The sequence below is a fragment of the Chelmon rostratus genome, chromosome 3 (genome assembly GCF_017976325.1).
Source record: "Chelmon rostratus isolate fCheRos1 chromosome 3, fCheRos1.pri, whole genome shotgun sequence".
NCBI classification, from domain to species: Eukaryota; Metazoa; Chordata; class Actinopteri; order Chaetodontiformes; family Chaetodontidae; genus Chelmon; species Chelmon rostratus.
Window position 1 is genome coordinate 3,625,007 of NC_055660.1, and position 20,982 is coordinate 3,645,988.

The 20,982-nt window shown below is 43.4% G+C and overlaps 1 protein-coding gene across 1 annotated transcript; it reads left to right on the top strand.

Moving 5' to 3' along the window:
- The first annotated feature begins 3,590 nt into the window (after positions 1 to 3,590).
- Positions 3,591 to 20,982, top strand: smad1 (SMAD family member 1). The gene is made up of 7 exons (XM_041933354.1): positions 3,591 to 3,789; positions 12,448 to 13,021; positions 15,475 to 15,744; positions 15,848 to 15,964; positions 18,051 to 18,272; positions 18,511 to 18,767; positions 19,336 to 20,982. The coding sequence occupies exons 2-7, from the start codon at positions 12,622 to 12,624 to the stop codon at positions 19,477 to 19,479; spliced, it is 1,410 nt and encodes a 469-aa protein (XP_041789288.1). The 5' UTR covers positions 3,591 to 3,789; positions 12,448 to 12,621; the 3' UTR covers positions 19,480 to 20,982.

Genomic DNA, 20,982 nt, shown 5'->3' on the forward strand with positions numbered 1-20,982 from the left:
GCCTTATGTTGCACATATGGGATGTTAAATTCATCATAATCGAGTCCCAGCTGATGTTCAGTAGACGTTAACCTCAGTTGGACTGGAGCAGTGGTTTAAAGTTTAAGATCAAGGAATAAAACTTATACATTGCTGTCTTTTAGTTCTGGTCTGGTTCTGGTTCATACTGGCTTTTTACAAACGTGGCAAGAGCTATCGTATGAACTATCAGGTTTATTGGAGAGTTTCGGTGACCATCAGCAGCTCTACGTGCCCCATATTAGTTTCAAGAGATGAAAGCATGTAAGATTCATGCTTACAGCTCTTGGTGTGTTCGTTAAAAGCCAGTGTGAAGACAAACCAGTCCAGAATTAAGTGGCAACAATGTTTTTTTAGGTGTGAAAGCAACCTCAGGCCCGCCGAGATTTAGTTTTCACCTTAATTTTATTTACAGTTTAATCCTTGACAATTCTCAGTCTAATCAATGTGAATTCCCAAAATGCGATGCAGTTTTTTTTTTATTGTTAACACGTTACAGTTACCATTAATGATCTTTTGCCAGCTTTGAACCCGATGAACATTTCCAGATGTGGGCGTCGGAGGGTCCAGCTAAGCCAATGGCATCGCGGTTAGCTCGCCACACACGAGGTGGGCAGAGCGTCACGTCGTCAGGCTGCAGCAGGACCTTGATGCCACTCGGTTCATTTCCTCTGAAGAAGGGCTGATGTCTGCCACATTCCTGCAACGTGTTTGCAGTTTAATTTAGAAATCAGGTGGTTGTGGTGAACTTATCTTACTGCCTGAGAGTCATCATATCTCCCCATGTCTTGCCATGGCTTTGCATTTGCAGGATGCTTGCTGTATCTCTTTCAGCTACAGTACAGGTGACCTAAGGTTGGCTCTCCAAGTAGCATGTAGTACAAGTTACTGTGTCAGACAGCAGAGATGGGAAGGAGCTGACCCCTCTGTTGGCCTTTTCTCGTCTCCATCAGTGGTTGGTGTCCTGCTGTGTGATTGCTCAACAATGGGGACTGTCATCTAAATGCATCCACATTCAGCTCTTACCACCACAATGCAAGGCCAGTCTCAGCAGCATCTCTTTGTCTGTTCAGAATATGCATGTTCACTTGTTTTAGCAGGATTTTAATATACAGGCTTCAGTGTGAATTATCAAAGTGAGATGCAGCCATTACAGCATCAGCTATTATAGCCATTAGAACCACAAGGGAGAAAGTCTCTTTGTGAGCGTTTGGGTAGCTTCTCTGCTACTGATGCAGCCATAATCATTACATAAAGAAAGTACATAAGCAACAGTAACTGATTTTCATTTGTGGTGCCCACATAATCCCGATCCCAGCGATTAGTAAACAGATGTGATGTAAAACATGCTTGCATCTTTAGTTGCGTTAAAAATGCAAATATTTGCATTGTGGCTGTTTTTTGGAGCATAAAGAGAGGATGGAAAAGACTCTCCAGCCAAGCCATTAAATCTGTCAACAAATGCTGTTGGATATTTTGTGGGCGGATTCAAGTATTTGTTAGACGAAATGTACAGGCCAACAAGTGAGTAGAGCAAGTATTCAGATCCTTTACATACTCAGAATCGAGTATTTTTACAATGTGGTGCTTTTACTTAATGTTGTAGCTGATGAAGATGGAGATGAATAATGTGACCTTATTCATTATTGCAATGCATAACATTTTACCAGCTCATGTATGAATGAAATATACAGCTGTCAGGCAAACGTAGTGCAGTAAAAGTGTAGTTACAACTGAAATAAAATGGTACGTACAACCTGTAAAGTGTCCTCAAGTAAATGTCACTTTTCATTGAGTAATCCAGTGTTACAGTCAAGATGGCCGCTGTATAAATATGTTGAGAATATTACAGGTTGATTGTGCTGCTGTTAGATTAAACACCATAAAGCCTGATAGAGTCTGCAGAAACCCAGCAGCCTCCTCTGTGGTGGCACGAGCGTGCAGCGTGTGTGTGCGCGCGCGAGTATTACAGGGAATCCTTCAACTAAAAAAGTTAGGGGAGCCTTCTTTCTATTCCTAAACATAATCATCATCATCATCATCACCACCACCATCATCTCCGCCCCTCCCTCCCTGCCTGCCTGCCTGCCTGCCTGCCTCCCCCCTCCGCGCACTGTTTTCCCAGATTTATTCACGTGCAGCTCGCTCCCGCCTTACTCAGACATTCTGTCGCCAGCGCCGTGACGTCACCTACGCCAGGAGCCTCCTCCACTCTGAACGTTTCCCTCCGCCTGTCTTCAAGATAATCTAGTCCCCCCCAGCACCGCGGCAGCCCTGAACTTGATGAACAGACTCGCTTAAAGCTGAAAAGACTTCGCTTGTTTTTTTTGTCGCATCAGTGGTTTTTAAAAACAACATTTATATCATCTGACACACTGTTTCTCATTAATGAAAGTATTCCTGAGCTGATTAAGCGTTAATACTCCTATAATATTCACCTGTTGTGTAAGTTACTGAGTACCTCATGGTATTTTTTTTTCCATCATTTATTGTACTTTTTAGTCTATTTTAAATGTCCATTCTGTGAGGAAGTGCATTTTTATCTATAACACCTGCATGACATGTTGCATCATTCTCGAGCACTGAGATTCCTGTCTCCTATTCTTGACAGGGAAGTCACCTTTTCACCTCTGTTCATATCAGATGAAATATTGCACCGTTGCACCATGACATGTTTCCAAATGCATCAAAAGTTATTCTGATATCTTTTTAAAAGTGAGTCATTGTTTCTGACACACATGCATGGACTGATTTAGCTCACTTCAGTGGACACTTCATGCCCGCTGCTGCTGCCTGGAGGCTATTTTTTCATCAATTATCATTCAGTATTGATGAGCTGGTTTGGTGAACTGTTGGAAGTTTCACTTCTGACATTGCAAAATTGTGCCTCTATATACCCACCAGAGGAATCAGGACTGAACAGGTTGTGTGCCTGCATTATTGTCTTGGGGTGAGAAGTTGAGATGATGGCATGTATAAGCATGCTGCGGTGCTTACCCTTGCTCTTGGACACTTTTGTTCTCCTGACAACATAAATAGTGCTTATCATATCACAATCAAAGCAAGAGGGGAACTTAGAGGCAGGCTTAACACGGCGCAGTTCAGGAGTTCACTCCAGATAGACCACAAAGCTGTCTGTCAGTTAAAACTACAGCGAGAGATTACTGGCCCAGTTTGGAGAAGAAGTTTTATCAAGCCTGTATTTACAGTAGTGTGTGTTTGGAACTGAAATCAAGGTTTTGCCCTCATTTAAGATGGATTTAGGGAGGTACCAGCATGGTAGGAGTGAACGATCAGATGAGGAAAAGTCCTTAAATTTCCTCATTGTGCATGCTGGTAATCTAATGCATGCAGAAAAGAGTCAAATAAAACAGCTATTTCACGTTTTGCAGGGATGTTCAGAGACCACCCCCCCCCCCCCACCCCCCCGTACTTTTCTTCTTCCTAAACTGCATCAAAACAAGCAACATTTCACCACCTCCAACCGCCTGGTTTGTAGCAGCCAAGTGTGACATGAGAAAAGAGAAAACAGCCTTGTTTCGCAGTTACATAATCCATTTCCACGCCGTGAATGAAGATGTTGGACGTGTGAAAAGTAGGTCTTGTTATTGTCGGGGCCGCATCCCGCGGCGTGATACTGGCGCTCAGCGGAGGGTGAGGCGGCTCCGCGACTCTCTGACGCCAGGCCGAGCAGACCCAAGACGGGCAGAGCGAGCACCCAGGGGGAGGCAGAGAGCGAGAGAGCGAGGGGGCAGCAGGGGAAAGAAAAAGGTACTGTAAACTTTTATTTTATTTCCTCACATGCTAAATGAAAAGTTTCTCCGCGTGTGTTCGCGCTCGTTGCGGCGTGCGCGGCTCTGTTTGCGGGGAAGTAGATCCCAACGGTTATCAACTGAGCAGTGTGTCAGTTGGCAGCTTCAAACTTTTTTTTTCTTCCTTTAACTCACTGTGTCAGACTCTAGCTGCTAATCTAGCCACTTTTTAATGAAGCTGTGCAATAATTCATAAGGCTGAGTATTAAAAACAGCAAATTTTGATGGAGAGCTGCAGTAATTGTGTAGTAGTGTAGGCTATCTTACTGTATGTTACAGAGAAAACTAAGTTTTTAAAGGAATATTGTGGAAGTGCTGCTTTTGGACACTAAAACCACCATTAAATCTCTGTGAAGCTGCCATCAGGTGAAATATAGTCAATTTATAGGCATGGATTGATTATTCAGTAGGGAATGGAGGCTGAACCTCACTCATAAAGCACATGGTATGGGGATATTTGGTTTGTTAAGCTACAAAATGTGTGAGAAAATTGTGAAAACTGCCCCCCCCACAATTTACTAAAGCCCAAGGAGATGTCCCCAAATTGCTAAAACCCAAAAATATTCAATTTATGATGATATGAAATAGAGATGAGCAGCAAATCCTGACATTTTCATAAGCAAGACAATGTGAATATGTTGCATTTTTTAAGTTATTAATGATCAAGCGTCTGATGATCATTTAATTGATTAATCCTTTAAGCTCTATATTAGTTATCTGATCATATTTCGATGTGACTGAACCAGTGCGTGATGAATAAAGACGTGTGCACGGCATACATCGCACAACTCTGGTTCCAGACTCGCACATTTCAAAGCTTTTCATTATTTTGCTGCGTTTCGGCTGATGCAGCCTTGCTGGGGCTGTTTCAGCCGGTGCACCGGCTGCACATGTGTCCTCCTGTGTGCGGTTTTAGTTTATGTCGATGTGTTTATGAATTTGTGTCTGTGCGAGTGTGCATGAGAGAGAGGGAGGGAGGGAGGGAGAAAGGGAGCGAGAGAGGGACCTACAGGAGCTGAGGCTAGATCTCCTGACATTATTGAAGATGACATATCAGATTACCCAAAGGACAGGAATTTGTCCTTGTCCATGATTTACTTCCAATTGTTTTACCGTCGTGCATTCTCAGGGTGTGCGGCTTCAAAATTCTGTTTGAAAATCAAACGAATAGTGTTTTTATAGGATTGAAATGACAGGGATGGTTTTACATCAGGGTGAAGCCTCTTTAACAAATGGCAATGCTGATTTGACGGTCAGATCTGCTTCATTTCATTCTTTATACTAACAAAACACAGACATTACATTTGCCTCCATAGACCCGAGTCAAACAAAGACAAAAAAAAACAAAAACTTCTCAACTACAAGGTGTAAATATAGGTTAGCAGCATTCCTGTATCCAGAGAGTCAGTCACAACAGTAGTGAAGAACTTAAAAAACCCTCCCATGCATCTGTAGGGCCCGGACAACATAGCCTGCCATGTGTCGGGGTGAGGTGTCCACCCTAACACAACACTAACCCAACACTGAGTGCCGAGCATGGTTGAGATAGCTGCTTGAAACCCCATGTGTTCGCTAGTTATGTCTGCAGTCGCGTGTGGACTGGTGTGTCTGGAACACCAAGAATCTGATCCCACTTCAGGCCCTCAAAGTCAGGACAATACCGACCACAATTCTGGTGACAGAGGGTTTTCTAGTGTTTTTCCATGCCGTGTTGGCCAGGTCTCACTCACTCACTCACTCACTCCTATGCCAGTGCATCTCCAGTAGGTCAGAGCTGTGCATGTGTTGGTGTTTGTAAAGGAAAAGTGACCCCAGCAAGTTAAAGGAGCTTCCCAGGTCAATGCCATGTCTAGTCACTAAGGGCAGCACCTCGTGTCTGGCTGTGGTTATTTCAAGCTTTGCTCTTCTACTGTTTAATAAGACATGAGTGGCTGTGGTAAATATCTGCATTTGCTGGCTACTAGCGCTGACTGTTGAATCCCAGTACTTTTTTTTGGAGCTGATTGAACTAGTAATAGTTTTTGGACCATATAATAATTAGCAATGAATTACACTACAGTACAAGATATGTTGCCATTACAAGTTTATCCACCAAAGAGCACTGAGGTTTGATATATATATACTAAAAAATGGGCTCTAGTCTGTCAACCTGAGTATCAAAACATGTCAATGATAAATGTTCTTTAATCAGATAGTTTCTGGTTTAAATTTTGGCCATTTTAGACCACCTTTCTTTAGGCAGCTGTCTTTGTTCACACACTTTTGTTAAAGGTCCAGTGTGTAGGATTCAGGGGGATCGATTGGCAGAAATGTGATATAAAAGTTATGTTTTTGTTAGTGTATAATCACTTGATATAAGAATAGTTCTGTTTTTGTTACCTTAAAGTGACTGTGTTATATCTACGAGAGTCCGCCATGTTGCACCGCCATGTTTCTGTGGTGGCTCAGAATGGACAAACCCAACACTTGCCCTGGAGAGCACCTTTCGTGTTTTTCAGGGCCACTTTGGTGGGGGGTAAGGGGTGTTAGGTTGTTTGTATTCTGCAACCTCACTGCTAGATGACACCAAATCCCACACACGGGACCTTTAAGTCAGGAAATATCTCATCAAAGAATAAGTAAACAAGATCAGGAACTAATGCAGCTAGCGATGAATCAATTACTGGTGGTCTATGCAACATCACAAAATAGTGAAAAATACCCATCACAAGTTCCCAGAACCCAAACTGACATAACTGAATTGAAGTGTGCAGCCAACTTTTAAGATTGGAGAAGTTTGGCTTCTTTTGTTAAAGGTCCATTGTATCCAGTGGATCTACTGTTAGAAATGTCATATACAAGTCACAGTTATGTTTTCATTTGTGTACAAATGTATTTGTGTTTTCATGACCTTAAAATGGCTCTTTGTATCTCCAGAGAGAGTGGGTCCTCTTCTGTGGAGTCCACCATGTTGCACTGCCATGTTTCTGCAGTAGCACAGAATGGACAAACCAGACACAGGGGCCAGAGAGAGCCTTTCGCATTTTTCACTGTTTTCGCAGCCATCGTAGGGGAGGGTGAGATCCGGTGTATTCAATTGGTAGCAATCTGCAGCCTCACCACTAGGTGCCACTAAATCCTACACAAATAAAATGAACGGATCAAGGTTTGTAGAAAAACACGATTACTAGGGCTGTAACTAACCATTAACTTCAATTAACTGCGAATAATTTGTTGGATGAATCATTCAGTCTGTAAAATAACTGGAAACAGAGAAACATGCTTATTGCAATTCTCTGGAGCCCAAGGTGACATCTTCAGATTGCTTATTTTGCCCAACTAACAGTACAAAACCCAAAGATATTTCATTTTAAAACATACAAAGCAGAGAAATGCAGAAAATCCTCACATTTGAGAAGCTGAAACCAGAGATTCTTTGACATTTTCGCTTGATAAACGTCAATTTTCCGTCAATCTTGATTTATAAACCGATCGTTCATAAGTCTCAAAGTGACATGTAGAGAAAAGTATTGTTTTGGTGTCAGTATCCAGCATCATATCGTGATTTGGAAATTTCATACCCAGCCCCACTGAGTGACAGCTGTTACTCTGGAGATGCTTTCATATGTCATTGCTGCTTTGCTATGATTTGTATTTGTACAAAAGCATATACTGCATCCTTGTAGTGTTACTCTTTACTCAGTAATGACCCTTGAAGGCACTTAATTGAGAAGTGCTCGGGGGAAGAGACCAGATATATGCTGCATTTTCCATCTCTCTCTCCAAAACACTCCCTCTGTCTTACATCTCTGGCTTTGCCATCACTCTCACTTTCTTCCTGTCTTTCTCTTTCTGCATCACCCCCCACCCCCCCCCCCCTCCTCCTCTCTCTTTCTCTTTATCTATCACTCTCTCTCTTCCTGCTCTCCTCTGTTTATAGCCAGTGACTCCATTGAGTGCGGGCTAATGGAGGCCCCATCCAGGACCCTGCTGATAAATAATGTAGCTTCTTTACAATGCTCCGTCCCCGGGGAGGGTCCAGAGAGCATCATTACTGCCTCCTCATCCTACACAGCCCAGGCCTAAATTGATTAACAGACACTGGAGCGGTGCAAAATGATCCATGGGACTAGTGTAGTGGCTAACAGCTCGCACCAGGTGGGTCAAAGCCTTCGCCTGTCCGTGTCGCATGATCCCACTATGTGCTCCCATTAGCCTCAGTTTCTGTCTGGTGGGCTAACTGATGGCCATAACAAGCTACCGCTAACACAATAGTGCGAGAGCATTTCCTGGACTCAGCTGCAGGGAATGTCAGAGTAGTTTTTATGGAGCTGTTGTGTAAATGATGGTGTGTGTTTCAGCTTTTATAGGGAGGAGAGCAGCGGCCAAGGCCACTGCAGGCATCTGTGTGAGTCTTCATTGACTGTGTGTGACACCAGACGACCAGGCTCAAAGGTTGATGCCTGCATATAGAGATTTGATGCATGGAAAAAAAATACATCAGTCATATAATCAGAGAATTAGTGCTAAATATCTCAATATTCAAGAATTGTAGTTAGGAAGCTGTGCAGGTTGTTAGTCCATTTGCTGATATGAAAACATTTAAATCAGCATTGTCTCTGATCTTCATGCTAAGTTTAACTGCTCTGAACAGCATACAGACATCAGGTGAGAGGAACACACTATCACACTGCATCGAGAAGCATTTCAGTGTGGTTATGAAGGTATTAGTGACTAATTAGTGGCTCTGAGTGAAAAGTGCTGGACTCAGGATCTTTCAAGGTGACAAGCTGTGCCAACACTTTCAATGAAAGGCTTCTATTAAGCATTTAGATTAGATCTGAGATTCACTTCATCCAGAATGTGTTTTGACAGACAAGCTGCGAACCTGGATGTGAACACAGAGTCTATTTAAAGTCAGATTTTCAGAGTCATTCGGAAAGTTGGTGCACAAAAAAAAGCTTGTTTATGTCATACAAGCATCCTAGTCTATACATAGATATAGGAACAGGGAGGCACAATGGCGCCTTTGTATTTTGACTGCTTCACAGACAACTCTAAACTAGCATTGTCCAAAGAGCCAATACAAAGGCATCAAGACCCTTTAAATAAGCATGTGGTCAGGCCAGCAGTCAGATATTTCTAACTGTCAGGGTTGGAAATATCAAAGAGATATGGTCTCCAGCTGCAGTAGAATGACACAGAGGACTATGAAGCCTGCTCCAGATGTTACAATAAAGACATTTCTGCAATCTTCCATCTGAAATGGATTAAAGGTTGTCTTTCTGCAGCTAGTCCTGAACTTGTGCTGATAGTGCTGCCTGTTACTCAGAGGCCATCAAAGCAGCTTTGTGGCTGGAAGTCGATCAAAAAGACTCTCTGTGTGTCTGGCTGGTGACCGTGGTACAAAGATGATATTGCAGTGTTTGCTTTTTGAACTTTATGTTGTATTGTTATGCTCCACACTCAGTGTCTTTTGCTTCGTGTGGAGATTTGCTGAGTCAGTTTTGCATCAGGCATGGGCAAGGTCACCATGTAGCACAACGCTGTACATCAGCTTGTTGAGATTTATTATGACAACAATGATGAGAATAATTTTGTTTTAGACAACAGCAGAGAAATCCAGAAACTCCAGAGCAGGAGTGAGCAGAGGCTGTACCCTTGACATTTCTCTGTAGGTTTGGGTGTTCAACCTCCAAACCGTACTTTCTTGGTACTTACTGACATGTGTGTGCAGCTGTCACATACCAATACCAGGAATTAAAAATGTGGCCATGTGAATTGTAAAAGTCCCTTTTCAAGCAAAAATGTCAAAAACGTACAATAAACTGAAAATCTTTGGGTTTTGGAAAGTTGGCTGCACGTCATTCAGTTGTGTCAGTTTGGGGTCTGGGAACTTGTGATGGGTATTTTCCACTATTTTGTGACCTTGCACAGGCTAACAAAAGTTTGATTAATCATTAGCTGCATTAGATATTTCCTGACTTAAAGGTCCAGCGTGTAGCATCTAGTGTCATCGAGCAGTGAGGTCGCAGACTGCAACCAGCTGAACACCCCTCGGCTCACCCTCCACGACGGCGGCCCTGAAAAACAGAAAGTTACTGTAGAAATGTAACCTGAAGGCATAACTATGAATAATTTATTACATTTCTGCCAACAGATCCCCCTGAATCCTACAAACTGGAGCTTTAAGTCTGAATTTTGCCAATTGTCTATTTTGTTCAGGTAAATTTCTCGTGCAGCCATTAGTATTTAACCATCACTCAGGAACTGTGGCTTCTTTTATTAATCTAAATGAAGGAGTTTGTAAAAGAGTCCTCAAAGTTAAAAAAAAAAGTGGTATCAATACTGAATCCAAGTATTGTGTTGCCTGTAGTTCAGAAAATTTTAAATGATAATGACTAAATATGCAGGAACAGAGGCTGCACCCACTACATTTCTGACCCATCCTCCTCCACCGTTTGCAGCTTCACTACAAAGGAAGGAGGTGTGTGAGACGGAGAGAGAGCGAGAAAGGAAGATTAAAGTCAGGGGTGGCCAGTTTAGATACCTGCCTTTTTCTCTCCCACCCTGCAAAAAAACCTGCAGGTCTCAGCAAGAGGAAGTGATGTCTGTGCCGTGCTGGTGATGACAGATATGAAGCTTGCTTCCTGTTTCTCTGATGCAGAGTTGTTCTCTTATGATGCTAGCTTGGTGTGGTATCGGGTCTTGTGGCATAAGAGATATCAGTGTTGATATATGTTTTCCCTTGATCTCTCTCTCTCTCTCACACACACACACACACACAACCCCAAACCCACCCATACGTCCCCTCCCTCGTATGGTAGTATTTCTGCATCACTTATGATCAGCCAATGTGATTAAGCTAAGCTAAGTATAGGTGCAACTTGCTGCTTTCCTGTCAGTGTGGTTGTGATTGTAAGTGTCCAAGGCACCCACAACACACACACATACACTTTACACAAACACGAACACACACACACAAACACACACACACACACGTTGTAAACAGCACCTGTTCTCATCAAACTTCCCTGCCCATTTGTCAGCATGATGTAGCCGACGCATGCAGTAGCTGACAAAGATAGAAATCGCTTTTCATCCCATAATCTGAAGGGCCAAGAATAACTACAGAGCAGTCTTAATGATGTATTTCTTCCTGCTCGTAGGAAATCCAATATACTGCAGGCTTTACTGTCAGAGAGCGATGCATCCTCGGCCATGACTCAGACTAAAGGTGGTGGATTTCTGACAAGCTGTTCATCGGATTCTGGGATCGCATCTGAGCATTTATGCACAGCCAATCCTCAGCCATAACTATGTTTTTATCTCCCTAATTGCATTCAGAAAAACTTGAAAAGAAGGTGGAAGCGGGAGAGCTCAAAGCACTCTTGTTTTCCCTTTTAAAGGCGAGAATGCATGTACCTCCTGGCTACTGAATTGCTCCTGTGGGACCCGAGTGAATGGGCACATTTATCCTGGCGTCCACATGCCACTTCCTTTTTATTGTCCTGCACATTGCAGATCCCTGCCCAAAACCTGTGTCTGTTGGTTGGTAGTGTTGAAGCTTTACAGAACATTCGCCTCAGCAGGCGGCTCATTGAAAGGCCCCTTCCTCTGAGATCTGAAAGACCTTTTCAGATTTTACATACGTATATGCAGAGTCGCCCGGCAGCTCTAGCCGCTACCGAGGCGTGTTTGTGAGAGAGAGCAGCAGAGAGGATATAAAGTCTTTGACCTACACAGTCGGTCATAGCAAGTAAAACTATGTTTTGGCAGTATGGCTCAACCCCTCCATCACTGCATATTGAGTTTTTTATTGCAGTATCAATAGAAAAGTGATTTAGTTTAAGCTGATGGTGAACGTGTTGTTCACTTGTTTTTTAAGTAAAAAATGCTAAAAATAAAATGGCCTTAGCTTCACAAATTTAAACATTTTATGGTTCCTTGTCTTCTCTATACTAATGTGAATATATTTGGATTTTTGACGATTGGTTACAGAAATTAGATATAAATTCATAAGTATGTTTTCATCAAGAGAGACAACAGACAAGCTGAAATGATTCCTCCGCGAATCGATTATTCAGCTGACAGAAATCTGTTCACTTATTGTTGTCAGCTGCTGCTAGATCTGAGCTGCCATAAAGCTGTTCAATGGATGTTAAAAAACTGGACGGGGCCCGATTTGACCTGTGAAGACTGCACATTTCTGCAAAATGAATCAGGTGTTAAATCTGCGGGCCAAATTCCTAAAGGTTTTGTAGGCTACATACTGTATCTGGATCCTTTGCTGTAAGTGACGTGAGTGAGTGGCGGTAATGTGACAAGCCGTACGGACAGGAAGCTATCTGCAGAATGTCTGTTTGGGGTGGATGTTCTCAGGAGGGTGTCCCGTTGTGACTCCTCTGCCAGTTTCCCAGAAGCCATGATTGATATGGTCATAACAGCTATGAGGGTGACATCATCCACGCAGTCTTCTGGTGAGACATCAGTGCTGCGAGGGAAGATAAACGGGGAGAGGTTGATGGTTCAACTTTGTTAGAGTCAGAACAGGACAGAGCTGGACTGATCTGTAGTGTGTTTGGTGCAGTTTCTTGCTTTACTCGTAGATGCTAACCGACCTCTCCTTTTCTTTTAGTGACTGCCAAACGGACCTGATCTCACGTCTGTGAAGCTGAGGATTATCTGAAACTCCAAAAGGACGAGCACTCATAGCATCTCACCCTTTCTTTTCTAACATTGGACTGTGCACCACTGCTGCTCGCACTTCCTTTGGGCAGAAGGGAGAGGGGAGGAGGGCGGCTCGTCCAACATGAACGTCACCTCGCTCTTCTCCTTCACCAGCCCGGCGGTCAAACGGCTGCTGGGTTGGAAGCAGGGCGACGAGGAAGAGAAGTGGGCGGAAAAGGCCGTGGATGCTCTGGTCAAGAAACTGAAAAAGAAGAAAGGAGCCATGGAGGAGCTGGAGAGGGCTCTTAGCTGCCCGGGCCAGCCCAGTAACTGTGTGACAATCCCCCGCTCCCTGGATGGACGGCTGCAGGTGTCCCATAGGAAAGGTCTGCCGCATGTCATTTATTGTCGGGTGTGGCGCTGGCCCGACCTGCAGTCCCATCATGAGCTGAAGGCCCTGGAGTGCTGCGAGTACCCCTTTGGCTCCAAACAGAAGGACGTGTGTATCAACCCCTACCACTACAAACGAGTGGACAGTCCAGGTGAGTCATGTGGTCCTGATGTCCTGACATGCACCGATCCTCTCAGGGCCAGTACTGGCTTTCCTCATGTCACCTTACATAAGAATAATTCCAATGAGTTTCACACAGATTTTATATTTGGGAGAAGCAGAGCACTGGCATTGAAATTCCCTGCTTTGATGTTTTTCCTAATAAAAGGAAAACCATGCCAGAAAAACACTCAATAAACTGATTTAAATTGAATTTAAGGAATGTTTTGAGCAGTTATCTGTGCATGTAAAGTATTATTCTAATACTGATGTAAGGGCTATTGCAGATTTTTACCTGTTTTATTCTTTTTTTCTTGCATCTCTTGTCTGTTTTCTGAAAGTGCAAGAAAAACCAGCATGCACCTTCTTTGAAAATGCAAGAATTCGACTTCAGGACTTTAAACCCAAGTTACAAAATGCTTCACACAAGGCAGCAAGTTAAAAATATCAAATTACATTAGATGAAATTTCATAATGGAACCAACTCCAATAATAAAAGATGTAAGAAATAAAGAGACAAGTTAAGCAAAAGCAAATGAAAAAATTCAAGTATAATCAGAAGAAGAAGAGATTTGAATAGATACTGACTCAGCCCGCCTCATTTCCTTTGACATTCCACAGCCTCAGCGCGCTCGCTGCAAAGGTAATGCAGAAACAAGACAAATCAAACACTACTTGGCCTCTCACTAACAAGAAAATGAGGGTCAGCTGACAAGATGGAAACAGCTGTGTGCAGGGTGCTAAGTGTGTAAAGGGCCAAGTGTGTGTGTGTGTGTTTGTTCATGTGTGTGTGGAGCAGGAAATTCCTTCTGGGGGAGAATGAGGGCTTTGTTTTGGGCATGCTCTGTGCTGTTGGCCTTTTTTTTTTTTTCTTTTTTCACATTTATGCACACATGTAGACACACACAGGCACACACACACTCACACTTGCATGCGTGTTACAAAAACGAGGATACGAACACACACACACACACACACACATGACTGCACGCACAGTCTCTCTGAGGATGGTTGGAGCAGGAAGCCGGTCACCCACACACAATGGGAGGAAAGAGTTGTTGCCCGCCATGCACACTTTTTGTTTTAGCAGCGGGTGGAAGACGGAGGGCTGAGGTGATTAAACCCCACAGCACCTGTCCATCCACTCTACCCACCTCCCCTTCTCCCCCAACACCACCCGCCTACACACACATCCTGTCAATCTTTCTTCACTATTCTACCGAACACCTGCTCCACATATAACCTTTGAAATAAACTCCTACATTGATGCACTGGTCCGCTGCTGCACACATGGGCTACCTGCAGGAACACTGACAGCAGCGCAGGCCCCGTCTAAAATTTCAGCACCGGCTTTATTTATCTGCGCAGGTATTTATAGACACAAGTGGAGCATATCTGTGTGGTTTGTGTACACTGCACCTGAATAGCCCTCGCATCAGCCAGGATATTTACCCCAAGTGATGAATTCCTCAAGAATGGCTCGGCTCAAAATGTCTTTTCAGAGCAGAAACCTGAGAGTCTGGGCCAAATACTGCTGGCTCAGACCAACAGGCTGGAAGCTGACATTTGAAAAATGCAGGGACATCTGTGCTCGGGACGTAAAAACATGTAGAGTGCCAGAAAGAGATTGCTTTATTATGTTGGAATCAGATAACTCAGTTCTTATTGAATTTGTATGGCTAGGTTTTGCATGTGTGTGATTGCGCAAGATGTCCACAGTGCTGAGAGGATTAGTCGATTAATCATTAGACTGAGATAGATTCATTTCTTCATTAATCCCAATGGTCACTTATCACAAAAGCCAAGTTACACAAATCACAGAACAATAACATAAAGATACTCCATCAACTCAAATAAGATGACATCTGAGAAGAGAAGCAGAACTAAAAGCAAATAAAGTGAACTAAAGACGAGGACCATATTCTTACTCTAACATGTGTTCAATGTACACTGAACATTGATAATGAAGCAGTAGTGTGCTGTACCATAGTGCATTCATGGGGCTGAGATGACATTCACTCCAGCTTCTAAGATATGTTTCTGTTTTATTAGGTTTCCCCCTGTTGGCAATGGATAAAAGGTTTTGTAGACGTCACCTTTATCTCTGCAGAACATTATTTTCATTTTATACTATTTTCTGACGTTTGATGAGGTCTGAGTTACAGTGTAGAGCAACATGCAAGCCTGCTGCTCACTAATTTAAATATAAAGTTAACACAGTCTGAGCCTCTCACCTGTGGGGTCAAACAACACTGGGACACTAGGACAGGAGGATTATTATATTAGAGTATATGCAAGAGAAAGAAAGCCTGCTGCAACTTTCTGGAAGTTATATGAATACTGTTTTGTGGACTAATTGTTAAAAAGGCTGGAAAAAGCTGCTGTGATTGGTTGCTTCAAAGCACTTCCTGTTTTAACCATCTTTATGACCTTCTCCCTCCTCAGTGCTGCCCCCTGTGTTGGTACCGAGGAACAGCGAGTTCAACGCCAAGCATACAATGTTGCCTCGCTTCCGCAACCCTCTACAACAGAATGAGCCGCACATGCCGCAGAATGCCACCTTCCCAGAATCCTTTCCTCAGGCCAACACAATGCCCCCCAATTTCCCCCACTCGCCGGGGAACAGCTACCCAAACTCACCGGGAAGCGGCAGCAGCGCCACCTTCCCTCATTCACCCTCCAGCTCTGACCCCGGCAGTCCATTCCAGATGCCAGGTGAGCTCCGGCAGTGAATTATCTTCCATTTTTCCTCCTTTTTTCTCCAGACTGAACAACAAGTCACTTATCTGCTCTTTGTTCTGCCCCCTTCCTGATACAGAGACTCCCCCTCCTGCCTACATGCCCCCAGAGGAGCAGATGACTCAGGATTGCCCCCAGCCAATGGACACCAACCTCATGGCTCCACCCTTGTCTCTAGAGACTAACAACCGGGCAGGTAACCATGACAGTTACTATCTCTCATACACACACACACACGCACACACGTCCTTGTGTTCATGGTGATATCATCCACATAAAGCTGTCTGCACCTGCTCGCCTTGATCTGCAGGTGCAAAGATTTCTGGGAAAGTTTTTTTTTCTCTTGTGGTCAAACTGAAAATCTAACAAAGAAAGAAAAACCTCTTCAGAGTTGATGCCATATCCTGTCAGATAAACCCTGAGCAGTGTGTGGAGAGGACCTGCTAGTTTACAGCGAGACTCTGTCTGTGGGTGCGAGCCCAGGGGACGCTCAAAGCCTCAGCAAATTAAGCCAGACCTCAGAGCAGCTTTATGAGGTCTATAAAAGCTGGGGCTTATGTCATCTCTGCTGGTGGTAATGACTTGAAACTCGTTAACGATAAGATTCACTAATTACCTCCAACTTTCAGATCTGAAATGTGGTGCAATAATTGCTGCTATCTCTGCTTTGTGGTTTTGGCTTTATTGTGCTAGAGAGCAGACACGTCCAAACCCTGCACTCGTGATCGTAATAGACCATACAATGGACAAGTCATGGACGACAGCGCCATCTGATTTAAAGAGTTGTTTTTAGTGTTGGGGATAATTTCAATCAGTAGTAATAAGAATTTACTTGGTAAGTTAATTGCTGAGAAACATTGCTAAAATTCTGATGGAGTAAGATCAGACAATTTATCTGGAGGAGAAAACAAAGGCGAATCACTAAAGGATCACCCAAACTTTCTGTTGTAATCATCCATCACGGTTTACAACGTGACTTCCTGGCACAGCTCTTAGCTATAGCTCTTATTGTTAATTGAGGTGACGATAAGTACAGTCGGCATTCTTACCGACAAAAATAAAGAGATTGAGATCAGTCATTCCCAACTTTTTCCCTTCTGCTCCTTTATATAAAGCAGCGTCAACTCATCACAACAGGCATGTTTATGAGTTGCAAGCAGTGCAATCAAAGAGTGATGTCCCCATAATTAGAGGCACAGAGAGGTAAACTACAGCCTTTCAAAAGAAAAAGTGCAGAAAACAAGCAAGTTTGTGTCTTTTTTTATCTCAAGACCCCTTAGATCCATCTCGTGAATCCTTGTTGAGGTTCAGACCTCCAGCCTGCAACCTGTCTGAGTGTCTTTACTTGTTTCTGTTTATTGTCCTGTTACACACTTCACTGTGGCAGTGTCGCCATGCTCTCAGATGCCAGCAGTGACTTTGGTGAGCATGATGTGACACAACCGATAGCAACGATGGTTGAAATAAGACCCAAGTTGTTAAATGAGTAAATGTTTGCACTTTATATTTATATATTCTCACCTCACATCAGAATAACAGCTGGACTGAGGTCGACACCTGACCAATGAAACGTTTGTACTTTTTCATGATCATGGACTAAAGGCCCAAAAATCCTGCTCACACACGGTGACAGCGATAACGGGAAGAGCTGTTGAAATGTTTGCTGGAAGTGCGCGTTTGGGGAATTCTTTTCTTTTCCACAAGCTGCATCCTGTGCAGGGGAATGGGTTTCTATTGTAGGCCAGCTCTGGGAATGGGACAGACAAAACACACCTGCTAGCCAGTGCCACGCTACAGAGGAGGTTTGGGAGAAGTATGTGCTTAGATAAACATGATTTATTCCTCTCGGAGAGAGGGTGAGGCCAGCTGGCACTGGCTCTGCTTCAGATTTGAGGCACACAGAGCAAGGCCAGGCACCTTCTATTGACTGTTTTCCTGCTCAATAAAGGCTGGCACACAGACCACAGACAGTAGGCATAATTTAGGATGCATCTGCATTGATTTTGGTCAGCATTAATGTACACAAATGCAACCAACGGGTCCTGTATGTTTATTCAAATCATTGTTATGGGCTACAGGGGACAATTTGGAAGAAATAATGGTGCAGATGAGTAAGATTTATAGCTGAGCCTCCGCTGGCATCAGTGGCTCCTGGCAGCTTGTCTGCACATGAGTCTGCTCAGAGGAATTTTAAATGTGCATTAGATGTGTCTGCGTCTGTCTCTGCATGTACAGTGTGCCGGAGCTCACTCCTGTGACCTGTTAATGTGTTTCCTGCGCAGATGTGCAGCCCGTGGCCTATGAGGAACCCAAGCACTGGTGCTCTATTGTGTACTACGAGCTCAACAATCGTGTCGGCGAGGCGTTCCAGGCGTCCTCCACCAGCGTGCTCGTCGATGGTTTCACAGATCCCTCCAACAACCGCAACCGATTCTGCCTCGGCCTGCTCTCCAACGTCAACCGCAACTCCACCATTGAGAACACCCGGCGGCACATCGGCAAAGGTGCAGTATGGCAAAGCCCGTCAATGGCTGCACACGCACTGAGAGTCAGCAGAAGAGACTAAATCAATTCATGCAGTCAATAGATGTTAGAACGCAACAATAACAACAAATTGAGTCGACATTTCAGTGCATTGATTTAAGACGACCACACTGATGTTTTGGCACTGTTTCCTTTGCTGATGGAAGTGAGCTCTTCTTCAGGTGACCAACACTTCACTCTCCCCCCACTTCCTCCCAGGTGTCCACCTGTATTATGTTGGAGGGGAGGTGTATGCAGAATGTCTGAGCGACAGCAGTATCTTCGTCCAGAGTCGTAACTGTAACTACCACCACAGTTTCCATCCCACAACTGTGTGCAAGATTCCCAGCGGCTGCAGCCTGAAGATTTTCAACAACCAGGAGTTTGCCGAGCTGCTGGCCCAGTCCGTCAACCACGGCTTCGAGGCCGTTTACGAGCTCACCAAGATGTGTACCATCCGCATGAGCTTTGTCAAAGTAAGACGATCAGATTAAAAAACAGGAACAGCATTTCATTTGGACTGTTAAATGTTCGTATTCTCCTTATTGTTTTACAGTTGAGTCAATGGTAATACTTACCATCAATGTGTTTGTTGTTATTTTAAGTTTTAGTGTTATTTTGTAAGAAATCTGGGAATTTATAAAGGTTTAAATCACAAATCACAAAAATCAGAATTTTAAATATCATCTCTGCTGCAAACACTCTGTAGTTAAAGTGTTATTTTTAGCTCACTTGTGTTTTCTCCTCACTTTTGCTGCTATCTGTTACTCGATGCATCTTTTTAACTGTGTTAGTTGTAAGTGACCTTTTCTCTACAACGTGCCGTCAACAATATCAGACGGCAACAACTTTGGGATGCTTGGGGACATCAAATCTGTAGAAATCTGCAAAAACAGTCTAATTTTATTCTCATCCTAACGTGTGGCTTGATACCAAAAGTTAACGAACTCAACACTGAACAAAATTGTAATGAGTCCTCCAAATTATGAACAAGTGCAACAAGAGCAAGCAAAGGTCTAAATGTTGTGTTTTCATGTGTTCCAGGGCTGGGGAGCAGAGTACCACCGCCAGGATGTGACCAGCACACCCTGCTGGATTGAGATTCACCTGCATGGCCCCCTGCAGTGGTTGGATAAGGTGCTAACCCAGATGGGCTCCCCCCACAACCCTATATCCTCCGTCTCCTAGGCTTCACTGTCCTCGGCCCTGTGGCTGTCCATACCCTAGCATTTTGGTCTAAGTAGCAAGATCACAGATCGGCTTGTGGTTCAGCCGATAGGCCTTTCCCGATAAGGGATGGAGGTTTTGACTGAAACATAAGCTGATCTGGGATCAGTAGGGCTGGGCGGGTTGTTTAAATGGGTTGGTTTGTTCTCTACTTGAAGGATGTCTGATTGGGCACATTTACAGCCTGGGAGAGGAGTAAGCAACGTGAGCGTGATGCAACTGGAAGATACTTGATCTTTGTGACCAACTGTAATAATTAGACCATCACACTCATCATGACGCAAGTATCCTCCCTGATCTTGCTCCCACAATGTCTCTTTTTCATTGTTCTTCTATTATTCTGACTCATTACTAGTTTGCATCTAAATATTCCCTCTGAAATCCAGATATACTTGTATAGTTACAATAATTATGGGACATTCCAGGTCACCAAAATTGCAGTCGGCTGCCGTCTACTGCCGGACTGCAATGAGGTCGGCATGAAATGTACTTATGACATGTAAAGTTAGCAGGGACTTGGAGGTTGACCAATATGACTGAAATTTTGTAATCACCTCCGGATACTTAAAGAAGTATGCCGTTTCCTCAAAGTATTCCTTTTTTTAGGCTAATAAATTAAAGCAGTACAAAGTTATTATAAAAAATGGAATCCCATATCACAGATCATGAAAAATAATAGGAGGGCAAAATTAGGGGGAGGTTGAGAGTTTAGAGTGGGGTTTAGTGTGGGGCATGGCACTCAAAGGGCATTTCAGACTATTCAGACTAATGTTTAAATGTTGCTCATCTTGTGTTACACTCGTGTTTCAAATGAATTTTAAGAAAAAAAGAATAGTGTTTAGATATATTCACTATTAGAATATGTGCTGTGCAGTCTGGTTTTGCAAAGCATAGTTTGGTTAGTGTAGTGTTACACATTTACGACTGGTAGCTGAACACCACATGAAGCAGAGGCAAATGCAAGTGCAGTGTAGTTTGTCCGTTGCTGTGTACTCTGCAGCGAAATCAAATGTGTCACATACAGAGTCACATCGAGGACATTAATATTTCAGCGACTGCGCTTCATTCTCTTATTACATCGACTGAGCAAAACTTGTTAAATGACTGTTATGGGAAAATGTTGAGCATTCAAATTTGTTGTTTTCAAATTGTTGACTGAGAAAAGGGTGTCAGTTACTGATGTCCCAGTATGATTTCTTTTTTATAAAATGCAGATTTTGCCATTCAATTCTTTTATGCTTTGAGCAATTCTCTTTGCTATTAAACTGTATTACTCTTTACATTCTTTTTGTAATTTTGAACATGTTTTCTGTTTTGTTTGTCTGCACTTTCACACATTGCCTCTTTGTTTTGTTTTTGTTTTTTTTCTCCTTTGTGTTTTTGCTCAGTAAAACTCCCAGAAAAGCAGTTTTATTCCATGAATATCAAGCCTCTACTGGAAGATTCAATAAATTTGTTTCAGTA

Excerpts from the sequence above, each read along its gene's own strand:
- smad1 (XM_041933354.1), top strand. The coding sequence starts at position 12,622 with ATGAACGTCACCTCGCTCTTCTCCTTCACCAGCCCGGCGGTCAAACGG. Across the intron at positions 15,745-15,847 it reads CAGTCCATTCCAGATGCCAG|AGACTCCCCCTCCTGCCTAC; the intron begins GTGAGCTCCGGC and ends TTCCTGATACAG. Across the intron at positions 18,273-18,510 it reads CCGGCGGCACATCGGCAAAG|GTGTCCACCTGTATTATGTT; the intron begins GTGCAGTATGGC and ends ACTTCCTCCCAG.